This window comes from Wasmannia auropunctata, unplaced genomic scaffold (assembly GCF_000956235.1).
Source record: "Wasmannia auropunctata unplaced genomic scaffold, wasmannia.A_1.0 LD335353.1, whole genome shotgun sequence".
NCBI classification, from domain to species: domain Eukaryota; kingdom Metazoa; phylum Arthropoda; class Insecta; order Hymenoptera; family Formicidae; genus Wasmannia; species Wasmannia auropunctata.
Window position 1 is genome coordinate 41,528 of NW_012027537.1, and position 13,959 is coordinate 55,486.

General features: G+C 29.9%; 2 protein-coding genes across 3 annotated transcripts; both read left to right on the plus strand.

Moving 5' to 3' along the window:
* The first annotated feature begins 6 nt into the window (after positions 1-6).
* LOC105457166 (UDP-galactose translocator) lies at positions 7-3,626 on the plus strand. 2 transcript variants are annotated; one of them, XM_011701678.1, is made up of 6 exons: positions 7-157; positions 299-431; positions 969-1,058; positions 1,138-1,257; positions 1,400-1,614; positions 2,389-3,626. In XM_011701678.1, exons 3-6 carry the CDS (start codon positions 1,040-1,042, stop codon positions 3,037-3,039), a joined length of 1,005 nt encoding a protein of 334 aa, XP_011699980.1. In that variant the 5' UTR covers positions 7-157; positions 299-431; positions 969-1,039; the 3' UTR covers positions 3,040-3,626. The 2 variants fall into 2 exon arrangements, with proteins under 2 accessions (XP_011699980.1, XP_011699981.1); XM_011701679.1 differs by having other exon boundaries at positions 304-431.
* A 1,055-nt stretch (positions 3,627-4,681) lies between these two features.
* Positions 4,682-9,894, plus strand: LOC105457167 (probable transaldolase). Its single transcript, XM_011701680.1, has 6 exons — positions 4,682-4,893; positions 7,172-7,295; positions 8,698-8,937; positions 9,027-9,152; positions 9,212-9,348; positions 9,510-9,894. Exons 1-6 carry the CDS (start codon positions 4,797-4,799, stop codon positions 9,782-9,784), a joined length of 999 nt encoding a protein of 332 aa, XP_011699982.1. The 5' UTR covers positions 4,682-4,796; the 3' UTR covers positions 9,785-9,894.
* The last annotated feature ends 4,065 nt before the right edge of the window (positions 9,895-13,959 follow it).

Consider the following 13,959-nt stretch of genomic DNA (forward strand, 5'->3'; position numbering starts at 1 on the left):
AATGCATAGTGTATCAGCTTAGTACATCATTCTTTCATTGTAGAAATTAAGATAATTTAATAGAAAGTTTCTAGTTAGTACGCGTATCAAATGCTCGGTGTAAACTAGGCCACTGGCTCACTGCTCAGTCTTCTAAACCCAACTGATGAAGTTAAAGGTTATCATTCGATAGATACATTATTGGCATCTTCGTAGAATAACTTGCTTAAGTTACCTTTTATAAATATAGAATGCATCTTAATTTACTTTAATAAAGAAAACTTACATTTTATTTCATTATATTTCATGATTTGGATAGGTTAGGAGTAAAATAGAAAGCAACGAAGGCAAGGCCAATCGACGGCGATGTCGATAGGAAAATAACTAGGCATTCTTACGAAGTATGAATGTTCAACGTGTCAGTTCAACGTGTACAAAAATTCTCGGGATAGGTATGCAGGTCCTTTAACAAGGATTATTTTGAAGTTAATCAGCTGCCTTATTTTATACACATAACTTTAAACGATTCTTCGTTAGATTCTTATAACAATCATAATTTTTTAACTTGTTTGTCAAAATTTATACATGGCTGATTGTCAATGCAAGTGTCAATATGATCTGTGTACATAAATAAATGTAGTGTATAATAAAACATTATTTTTATCTCAATTGTCTTTTCTTAATAATTTACATTACAAATTGAAAATGACATTCTGTATTGTGAAACACATGTGACATTTGCATCTTGCGAAATACTCTTTATACTGTCTCATTAGTTTATCTTTTGTGGGTGAATAATCGTTTCTCATTACTTTTTTTACATTTTTAATTACTTTTATAGTTCGAAGATAATTAATATTCTATATTTAGATGTATTACGTTTTCTTTTTTCTGTTTATGGTTTTAAAGTTAAAACTTATTGTTTTGTAAGGGAACAAAAACTTAATGCACTTTTATAGAAAATTAACATACATTTCTTATGATTTTAGGAAAAATGTAGCTTCTAAAAAAATATCTATAAGCTATCTTGAAAAAAAGTTGAAAAGATCTTATTACCAACATGAACAAGACTTCGCAAAGTCAGTATATTTATTATTTATATAAAAGTTATGAATAATACTCTGGCGTGTATATGCAAGCACGGTATGTGTGTTACAGGAACTGGGCAAACATTGAAGTATGTGAGCTTAGTTACTCTCACACTTCAAAATGCTATGGTTGGCCTTAGCATGCGATATTCGCGTACCCGAGCAGGGGATATGTTTCTTTCTTCCACTGGTAAATATAAATTGTGTTACATGTGGTACAGTCAATCTTAATATAACAACTTAATATAACTTAACATAGCATTAACTTAATGTTAGTATAATAGAAAATCCTTATTATATTCACAGATAACCGTATCACTTTTCTTTTTCAGCTGTTGTGATGGCTGAAGTAATCAAATTGATTACCTGCTTAGTATTAGTATATATCGAAGAGGGAAACTTTGAGAAATTTTACAAAGCATTACATATGACAATCGTGAAACAACCTATCGACACTTTGAAAGTTTGCGTGCCATCCCTCCTATATATTATACAGAACAATTTACTTTACGTTTCTGCATCCAATTTGGATGCAGCTACACATCAGGTAAGACATGTTCCTGAAATGTTTTCTTCTAAAGGATGTGACAGAATTGAAATAACAATGTAAATTAATAAATATTAATATATAATAGTTAACATACAGACATGTTCTTGGATTTTTAATACAAATTTTAACAGTATGTTCTTTGAGCTGAAATAAGAAAATGTTATATAAACGTAGATTCTAAATTCATTCTAGCTTCATTAAAAAAGGTAGAATAAAAATATAAAAATTTTAAGAAAATTTTTCATCTAAATTTATACTTACCCATCCATACATTACAATTAAACTGACGTTGAAAAACTTTCTCGAACAATATATGAATTTTATAACTACATGTGTATGATTGTTATAAAAATTGAAAACGCCGCTTTTCGTCAGTGATAAATTCAATATTACGATGCCAGATTTATATTAACATAGGTATTTTGAAATGCAAGTACAAAATTTTTTCTTGTATATTTTTGCCATAATTTTTTAATAAAACGCCGCTTTTCGTCAGTGATAAATTCAATATTACGATGCCAGATTTATATTAACATAGGCAAATTTTGAATTAACATAGGTATTTTGAGATGCAAGTACAAAATTTTTCTTGTATATTTTTGCTGTAATTTTTTAATAAAACATTTTAGGCACATTACTACGTTCATATAACATTTTTTTTTTCTTATTTTAGTTTATAAAATATTAACATTTCTACGAAAAGTCCGGGCAAAACATCCTGCATAATAAACCTTATAATATAATGTTTAAAATAAATAATATATTTTTCAGGTGACGTATCAGTTGAAAATTTTGACGACGGCCTTCTTCGCAGTGACGATATTACGTAGATCTCTACACACCACCCAGTGGGGTGCTCTTGTGCTCTTGGTCATTGGAGTGGTCCTGGTGCAGTTGGCACAAACTGCAAAAGCGCCGTTACCCTCGGGCATCGAGCAAAACCACTGGTTAGGCTTTTCTGCCGCTTTAAGCGCGTGTTTCTTGTCCGGCTTCGCGGGAATTTACTTTGAGAAGATTCTCAAAGGCTCCGACATCTCGGTGTGGATGCGAAACGTGCAATTGAGCGTGTTGTCCATACCGTTTGGCCTAGGCACGTGTTTCTTACATGACGGTGCTGTCATAGGTAAACGGGGCTTTTTCTTTGGTTACGATCTGTTCATTTGCTACCTGGTGGCTCTGCAAGCGGGCGGTGGATTGATCGTGGCCATGGTAGTCAAATATGCCGACAACATATTGAAAGGATTCGCCACGTCTTTGGCCATCATAATCTCCTGCATAGCCTCCGTTTATCTGTTTGACTTTCACTTGTCGCTCCAGTTTAGTTTGGGCGCGTTCCTCGTCATCTGTTCGATTTTCCTATATGGCCACCAGCCGAAAATTGCAGCGTCCCTCGATAAGCACACGTCCGCTGAGAAGGTCTGATAGTAGCGAAAATACGAGAGTATTTTCAGCGAAATATAATACTCCTTAAATTTTTCTCAAATTTGTATTAATTAATATTAAATTGATACGTGAACTTTGTAATAAACACTTATCAAGAGTAGAAACCATTTAAATGCGTTAACAATTAATGCGTTTAAATAGAACGAAAGGTTTATATTTATAGAGATGTAGCAAATGCTATTTTTGAAAAAATAATCGGTAAAATCGATCGTAAGTCTTCTGTAAAAAAGACGAGAGAATTGTTACGTTGTATATATAAAGAAGTCACGAGTGTGCAATCATGTTTTTATATATCCGACTCTGATTCTGAATCACCTTGTGATAATCAAGATGAACAAATTAAGAATAGCAGAACGAAATAGAACTATTGAAACAAAATTACGCACCGTAATAGTTCTATCTGTTTGTTACAAATACAATGACACTATTTGTATTTATTTTTATATAGCTTCAAAGACACATTTCAAACCAATTTGATCAAAATGTATTGATAGGCCAGTAAGTTATTATATTCGCACTATGTACTTAATTTAAATAGATTTTAATAAATGCAGTTTTTACGAAAATTTTCCTGTACAATATTTTCTTTTTCCAAAAAAGCTAATTTTCCTGTACAAAATAGTAACTTTTTCTTATTCAGAAAATAAGTTTCTTCCAATTTTTAAAATATTTGCCACATAATCACGAAATAAAACTTTATTTGTATGTATCTTTAGTATATGAAAATTAAGTCTAAAATATAGTGGGATTATCATCAAGGTTTATGTCACATTCAATATATTTATTTTGTTTTAGTTTATATAATTATTTTATGATACTTTATAATTAAATACAATTTGTTAATTTATCATCATTTGAAGTCCGTTACATTAATAATATGCTTATAAAGCATCGCATCATTTATTTTCATGTTTATGCAAGTCTGTTATATTAATTAATAGCTATCATAACTTAAATTTCTATTTTAATTATCTCAAACCCATACAGAAATTTTATACTAAAAGTGCCAAATAATTATACTTATTATTGAGTACTGAAAGCACAAACAATGTTTTTAATACTTAAAATAAATAATTATTTGGCACTTTCATCAATAAATTTCTGTAAGAGCTTGAAAATATAAATTTAAGTTAGCTATTATAATTATAATTAATTTACATAAACACGAAGATAAATATATAGCATGGAATTTTTTAAATAAAAATTTAATGCTGTCAAGTGTCAAATATAATTACGTATTTTCTTTATAAAAATGTAATACTTTAAAGTATCAAATAATTACGTATTTTGAGTACTAAAAACAAGCAAACAGTGCCTTTAATATTTAATTTAAAATAAATATAATAATTTGACACTTTCAGTAAAATAAAATTATGTAAAATAAAAGTAAAATTTCTGTAAAAAAGTTTCCGTGTATAAAAACCGCTTCGTATTCGCGCGCGCTTTCGTGGAATTTATTTTCGCGCGATTGGCGAGCGGTTGGTCAGCCTACCATCAAGAGGTTCGATTCGGCCGTTATTTCCATTCGACGAGCTAACTCTTTTCAAACGTGCTGATTGAGCGTCGAGAGATGCGAGTCCTGCGGGCCGCTGGAAACTCTCTATCGAACAGCCAATCGCCGCGTCCGACGATGCCGTCGTACGATTACGATGAGATATCAGTGCTTGCGGAGCGCTCGCGTGAGTGAGACATCGTAATTTTTCATCTCCTCGTACGCATAAATACTTACGGCGACCATGAGCGAGCATCAGTCGAAGAAAACCAAGACCATGAGTTCGTTGAGCCAGCTAAAGGACTTCACCACGGTGGTCGCCGACACCGGTGACTTTCAAGGTAAAACCCCGTTGAAATTCGAATTCGGTCAGGAGAGCGACGGTAGATACTCGCGACAGTCACATCGGCGGGAAGGGAAGTCGGGGAAGTAGCGGTTGTCGAGTGAGGGAGGAAGAGAGGGGGGGAGAGATCTTGCAGCGTTTGCACTTTTTTCGAGCGCGTTCCCACGTGACCTCGATCATGAATGATATTACTCATATTACGTATAAAGTTGTTTTTCTTTTTTCTTTTTTTCTTTTACTAATTGATTTATTTCGAAGATATATGACTTCTGCTTCTTGTATACATTTCAATGTCATCGATATAAAATTGCGTCTAGAATTGCGAAATAAAGAATAAAAAGATTATTTTTGAAATTATCAATTATTTTAATTATGAGCGAAATTCGATTTAAAAAAGAAAAGGAAAACAATATATTCCATACAACATAAAGCAGTTAAAGCATTTTAGCAATATTGTATTGAAATACATGTTACTGCAATATTACTGGAATGTCGTTACCTTGCTGTAATATTATTCGAATAATGACATTGACTTTTATGATATAATTAGAGACTGGTTTTGTGATCAATGCTTTTAATATGCAAAATAATAAGTAATTATTTCACCTCTCCAATATTAAATTCTGCTTAAAATTGTTGAATGTTGAAATATCGTTGAATGTTGTTTTTTATTATACAATTTGTCGAAATTTTTTTGATTCCGTTGTTTAACTCATGAGCGTTATAAATGATTATTTTGGCACTATTATTAAGTATTAAAATTGATGTAATTTTTACGATATATCCTATATAGGGTGTCCCATTTTAAATGATCCATTAAGATTTCTCGAAAACTATGATAGATACGAAAAAAATGTTTCAAACAAAAGTTATTTGACTTCAAGGGGGACATAAAATTTTACCATTGGTTTGACCTTGAGTGGCGCTGTCAAGATCAGGGAAATCATTTCAAATTTTTTAAATGAAACTCCCCATTTTTTATTGTATTGCGATTCTTTGTAGCTTATCTCGAGAGCTTTTCAAAACACTATAATAAAATATTTTTTTATTAAGCACTTTTCGAATTATAAGGCTTGAAAGTTACAATACAACTGCAGATATTAGCATTATTCGAGGTGTCCGAACGGCTAAAACCTTTTGAATGTTATTCAGGATTTTATGACTTTAACAACACATGTCAAGATCAAGGCCATTAAAGGTTGTTGCAAAAGCAAATAATAAAATTTTCATTTTTTAAAATTATTATTTTTTGAAAAAAAGAGGAACAATTACCTCCAATGATCATGACCTTGACATATGTTGTCTAGCTTATGATCCGAACAACATTCAAAAGGTTTTAGCCATTGTTTGGACACCTTGGATATAATGCTAATGCTGGCGGTACTACAACTTTCAAGCCTTATTACTCGAAAAGTACTTAATGGAAAAACATTTTATTAAGTGTTTTGAGAAGCTCTCGAGATAAGCTACAAGAATATGCAATAAAAAGGGGGGGGGGTGCCATTTAAAAGATTTGAAGTGACCTTTCCCTGACCTTGACAGCGCCACCCAAGATCAAATCAATGGTACCATCTTATCCATTACGTCCCTCTTGAAATCATACAACTTTTGCTTGAAATATTTTTCCGTATATCTAGCATAGTTTTCGAGAAATCTTAGGCATTTAAAATGAGACACCCTGTATATTTGCACGTTTATATCGATGTGATTTTGATCAACAGAAACTCCATTAATAATGCACGTGTCCATATACTGATGCAGTATCTGTAAATTAAGAAAGTTTTCCTCGCGTTTGATGACCATCACGCTTCGTCGTAATGATGATAACGCAATTAATGTTACGATGATTTCATTAACGATAATACATTTCTGACTCACCTAAACCTATAATACACGAGCTTAATTTATTCCGTATGAATTTGAAATTTTCATCGCGATTTCGTATATCCACCGAAACATCGAAAAATCGAACGATGTTGATTTGACGAATAGATTTATCTGTGCAACTGATAAAACAGATATCAGTGCATACATGAAATACCGTGACCTTTGTTGAACGGTGACCTCTAAAGAGTAGCATATTATATTTATCACTTCTATCCTTGAGACACAGATCGAACGGAAGCGTTTGAACAAATTTAATTTTTTAATGAATAAATGACAGATATTTTTAGATATGAATGTAATAATAAACAAAATAATATATGTATATTGCGAATATTGGAAATGATGATTAGTAATAATCTTGTAACAGTATTTTTTTATTATTTTCATAGCTATGGAGCAATTTAAGCCCACAGACGCAACGACAAATCCCTCATTGATTCTCGCTGCCGCTAATCAAAAGAAGTATGCCCATTTAATCGAGAAAGCCGCGGAATACGGCAAAAAGTCCGGGTCGTAAGTGTTACAGATATATATAATTTATATTATAATATGATATATTAAGTATAGGTATATAATATTATATATACTTATCGTTAAATCTAGTATTCTTCAGTCTTTTTGCGATTATTAAGATATTTAAGTAGGCGGTATTGAAGTTGTTTGTTTTATCGAAACGTAATGATTGTTATACAATGTTTTTGTACATGTATATTGCTTATAATATTTCTAGAAAAATTCTTTTCCAGAATTAAAATATAGATAATGATGGAATGCGGATGAAACGATTTTGTATAAAAAATGAAAAAAATTTTGAAAATTAGTTTTGTTATCGACTTCTAGCGTCAACTTGTAACAATATTTGCTTGGTATAAGAATTTTATTCTTTGTACATATAAAACAAGCTTTATTCGCAGGATTACATAAAAGAATAATACTGTACTTTTATTAATGAGCCTATTAGGTGCTTTAATATAAGATAAAACATTGTATGAAAATACATTTGTATGTATATGTGCAACATTGATGTAGTGCAACATAGATGTAAACATGCACACTATACTACAATCAGGGCCGGGCATATTTCAAATACTTGTATTTGAAATACAATTTGTATTTTGTATTTTAAAAGAGTTATTCAATGTATTTTGTATTTCAAATACAATTTCGATCTATTTTGTATTTGAAATACTAAAGAAATTATTGATAAAAATTCTTGATAACAATTAATAGTAGCTTAAATTTTTCTCATATGACAATTAGCGACACTAATTATTTTCGTCAAATTTCAAGCAATATAAAGTAATCAGAGTCAAATTTCGTAATCTCACATTATAGTAAATAGATTTTTCGTGCGGTTGATACAGGACAATAGGACTGTTAAAGAGTGTAAGAGAGTAAAACAATTTTTCTTTCTCTCTCTAAAAGTGGAGAGGAGACTGTTGGAGGGGAGAGTTTAACATTATATATTATTGTAATTGAAAGATTAAATTAAAAAGCATTTTGTATTTCAAATAAAAACTTAGAAGTATTTTGTATTTTGTAATTTGTATTTTAAATTGAAAAATTAAAAGTATTTTATATTTTGTAATTCAAATACTAAGATTGCCAGTATTTTGTATATATTTTGTATTTTAAATACTTTAATGATGTATTTTGCCTAGCCTTGACTACAATCAATATCGCATACATATGTACATACAAATCGTCAATAAAACAACAATACTACGGAGTTCATTCGGAGGTCATTCAAGCGGCGAAATAATAAATAAGAAGCTAAATTAAAATATGCATTTTATATTCGATTAATAAACAAATTAAAGAACTATTGATAATCTTTTTTGCTCCGGCATCGCCTTAATATTAATAATTATAGTATTTTAAGTTAAATATTTAAAGTAGCGATTCTCTCTTACAGTACTTTGGCCGAGCAAGTTGAAGCAGCTCTTGATATCACGTGTGTTTTGTTCGGCAAGGAGATCTTAAATATAATTCCCGGGAGAGTCTCCACAGAAGTAGACGCCAGATTGTCCTTCAATAAGGAAGCCAGTATTGAAAAAGCGAAAAGATTGATTGCTCTGTATGAAGGGCTTGGAGTAAGCAAGGAACGCATTCTGATCAAGCTTGCGTCGACCTGGGAAGGCATCCAAGCGGCAAAGTAAATAAGAAACTAAATTAAAATATGCATTTTATTCAATTAATAAACAAATAAAAATTAAAAAATAATAATCGAAAACTTTTTTTTAGGGAATTGGAGGAAAAATATGGAATTCACTGCAATCTTACGTTATTATTCTCCTTTGCTCAGGCTGTTGCTTGCGCAGAGGCTGGAGTTACTCTTATTTCGCCGTTTGTTGGTAGAATCCTGGACTGGTGAGTGTTATTTTGTAAAATAAAATTTATATAAGAGAAAAATAAAAAATCTTGCTTAGGTACGTGGCAAATGAAGATAAAAAAACTTATGAAGCAAAAGAGGATCCAGGTGTCGTTTCTGTAACGCAAATCTACAATTATTATAAGAAGTTCGATTATAAGACGGTTGTGATGGGTGCCTCGTTCAGAAACGTCGGTAAGTATTTTGATTTATATAATGTATTATATAATGTATATAATTCTATAGTTTTCTAAGTTATTTAAATGTAGATTATAAATTACGATGCAAAATAATAATACAAACATTATTATTTAGATGCAGTATTATTCTTTTAATTTAAATGTTTTGATAATTAGGTGAAATTAAGGAACTCGCCGGATGTGATTTGCTTACCATAAGTCCTAAGTTATTGGAAGAATTAGAGGAGAGTAACGAACCCATACGCAAAATGCTAAACGTGGAATCGGCGAAGAAGTGTGATCTTCAAAAGATTAGCCTGGATGAGGCTGAATTTAGATGGCTTTTAAATGAAAATCAAATGGCGACCGATAAGTTGTGTGAAGGCATTCGCAAATTTGCCGTCGATGTGCGCAAGCTTGAAAAGTTACTGCTGGAAAAGATTCGTGGTTAAATCGACAGAGTTTTAAAATAACAGTAGAGTTCGACGATGCATTTAAATGGTGCATTATGTACAGCGGCATAATAATTTACAAGGAAATAATATTGAATGGACAAACCACATTCCTGTTATTCGTATATTTATATAAAATAGTTATTTTTAATAATTAACTTGCGTATGAAAAATGTGAAAAAAAAAGGAATAAATTGATGGAACAAAGATTATATATTTTTAGAAATGCATGATTTACATTGTAGAATGCAAATATAAATTTAAAATAAATGCAAAGAAGAAATTCCTAAATCAGAAGAAATATATTTATCAAAATTACGATCCAAATTTATTATAATATATTTATTTCTCTATAGCTTTATTCTTTATATTTATATATTTATTGACTTAATATTTTTCACATATAAAAATATTAAGCATCAAGACATTTGACGTTTTCTCATCTTAGTTTAAACATTTCTACAGTTATGTAGTTCGTCTACATGTCGCCGTGAACGACGTTATTTCTAAATTTGTTGGTTATTATGATAAATATTATATACCTCGAACGGTAAGACATTCACTCGGAGAGCAGGAGGTTTAAGTCCTGACTGAGGTAATATTTTTCGTAATAAATTATTTTACAGGATTTAAAAGATGCTCATTAGCATCAAATTGCTTTGTCAATTGTGATATTATATATTATTCAATTTAGAGCTATATTTTAAGATTGACGATTATTCGCAGTTTGCTTGAACTCCAAATTAGTAATATCAACTTATATGACATATAACTGTATAATATATATTTGACGCGTGAATAATGTCACAATTCAAATATTTGAAATTATGCACAGAAATGCACAGAAATGCAATCTTTTTCAAACTCTCAAACTTGATGTGTACATGTAGCGTTGCCGCCAGCCGTCATATTTGTTTTTGCGTCGCGTCGGTATATAATGATCGAGACATCTGACTCCACTTTTTTCATGAATTATAATAAAAAGTGAGTCGCCCATACATACATACAAATAATTGTCGAAAATAATCAAGTGATCGTTTTGATATATCAATTAGTTAATAACTTTTTTTGTGAAACTGTGACCTTGGTACAATTCAATGGTGCAAACCTCTTGCGCTTTCAAGTAAAAGTTGGCGCCAAGTTGAGCTTTCAAGAGATGGCGACGCTAGTCTAATTTGGTGAGCAAGATGATTTTGTCCATAGGGATGACAGGATTCGCACTATCATTTGGGCTTATAAAGAATGAGATATCCACAATCAAAACGTTTCTTTCCGTTTAGGAAACACTATTTCAATTATTACATATTTTTCGATTATTAATAAGTTTAAATGAAGCATATTACTGTATTATAACATGCAAACTGAAGCATTTAGTTTAATTTTTTAATTAATTTTTTTCTTTTTAGCTCGTAATTATTTTTCCTTATATTATAAAAACTATTATTATTATATTGTAAATCTACGATACAGATTTCTTTATTATTCAAAAACGAAAAATAACAAGCTCAGAAAATTAATAATCAAAAGATATTTTCTAATATTTATTCAAATAATTATATTTCTAAACGAATTACTAAACAAACGTAATTGTGGATGACTATATTTTTTATTTATGGTGTTGGTAATGTTATCTTTCTATGAAAATTTAACCCGAATAAATGTGAAATAATTAATGGATATCTAAAAAATATTAATAAATTTTGGCTTAATATTAATTTATTAAATCAATGTATTAATTATTTAATTATTTATTTAATTATTGATTACATAGTATTAATTGAATAAACTGCTTCATAAATGTTAATTTATTAAATTAATTTTTATTAAACGATACGTTGATAGAACTATTTACAATAAGTTTTCTTTCTCTAAAAGAAAATTTCTTTAAAATCTATTCTTTATTTTTTTTATTGAGAGAGAAAGATGGAACGAGAAGAGAAAAAGGAAAAAAAATAATTAAGAAATTTTAATATAAATGAAAAAGATACAAAATTAAACAAAAAAACTCGAACTTGAAAACTCAAATTTCAAGCAAGTGGGATGATCAAATTTTATTGTTTATTATTTTTTAAACTATTAAATCTTTGAGCAAATACTATATGCACATTAATTTTTTCTATATTTGACCTACTTTGTGAAAAGTCAACAATTGAGAGGTAACACGTTATATCTTGTTAACGAATCCACAGGCTCAAATTGCGCACATTTGGTTTACGAACGATAATACGATACGTAAGATGGTACATTTTAAAGAAAGTAGGAGCAAGATGTAATTTAGCTGAAGCTTATTATGAAAATAGAAATAATAAAAATAAAAACAAGAATTCGAATATCAGGAAAAAACAAGAATTATGTATTTGATGTTGATGGAATTAAATTAGCCAGCGCTAGTAAAGCCTATTTTTTATTTTTATATTTCTTAATAAAAAAAATGAAATGATTCAGCTTTACTTCAAAATTATGTCGGGCACTTTGTAAAAGAAGCTTACATAATTTTGAGGCTGCAATATGGTTGACGTTCTTTAAGGGCGTCTATCATACAATGTAAAACCGCGACATTTGACATAAAAATGTCAGAAATTTCTGTAGAAAGATATTATTTGCAGAATGCAGAAATATATTTGCAATTATATCAATTCCACAGCACTTTTTCCGTCGCGCTCCAACGTCACGTGGATGATCTTTGCATGAGCAATTGTTTATTTATCTGCGATGATTTAGTATTACCGTGTTTACGTATGCATGTGCGATCGTCAAAGCTCTTTCTTCGAATTTTACTTTATTATACGGACAGACATTTACTTCGTAAATGACGTAAATCATAATTCTACCGTATTAAGGATGCTATTTTTAAAAATTAAAAATTTTTTTTAGAAGTCGAGGTTACAGATAATTATATATAATTTACTGAATATGCTACTATATTGTCACTGTTTTACACGTCTAAAAATGTTTTTAATATTAATCATAAAAAGTATAAATCTTCGTTATTTTGTTTGTGATAAATGTATTGTTGTTATATTAAATATTAAAATATATATTAGTATTATTAATATTTTTTAAACAGATTTTTTTTATCAAAAATCTAATTTTTTATTTTTAACTTGCAATATTAAACATCTCGATAACGAACTGAATGTTAAACTAAGAACGAGATCTTATATTGTCTGTTTATTTCATTAAATAATGGTTTGTTTACCATCAGTTTGATCAGTTTTAAATTTTTATGAAGATTATTTTTCTGAAGAAATTTAAAGATTAGTCAAAGAATTTCTCTTCTCGTGGGCATCTTATCTGTGAATATTTAGTGTAATGTGTTGCCACGATCAGCGTTAATATTCCGAAGCTCTCATCAAAAGCATTTTTTTTCTGAGCGCGTTTTACGAGCGATCCCCGATATACATGGTACCGTTGTAAAGCGGGAACTAGAAGCTAACTTGTATGTATCTGCTCCGGCTTGCTGTTTTACGATTATGATCGTCTTCTACGTTGCCACATGGCTCGTCGGTAGTTCCGGTCGAGGAATTACTCTGCTGTAAGTTCGGCACCCTGCCTCTTCTCTCTTCCGCCCTATCCTACTTCCTCTTGAGAGAGAAAGGGATAGATTTCAACCCTTCTCGAGACGCTGAAAATAGCGGCTATCTTCCTCCATGTACATCCTCGTACAAACCGTGTGCAATAGGTATTATTTTCTTCTTAGACCTGTCGTTAATACCACGTCGGAAATGTCGATCGTAAAAACAAGAAAATAATTTTGCGTATTCGTTAGTTTTTATTATTTTAATTGACAATTGTAGTATTAATTTATTACTTCCATTCAATAATTGTTTCTTGATTCTTCTGCAGAGTAATTCTATAAAAATATGTTACATTTTGATGTCGTAGGCTTTTAAAAAAGAAATATACTTTTTTGTAAAAAAGTTTATTTTCGATTTAATTAAAAGTTTATTTTTAAAATATTAAACAAAGATATTCTTTAAATTTTTTGCAAGACTAAATCAAATTTAAAAAATTTAACTTTAATTTTTAAATCTCTAATTTTTTAAAAAGTTTTTACAACCGATAAACTAGTTATAAGTACTGTAATCTAAAAATACTATCTTATTACTTTTTACATATTACAAATTTGAAATTTTGCATACATATTATATCTTATTTAAAAATATTTTACCATT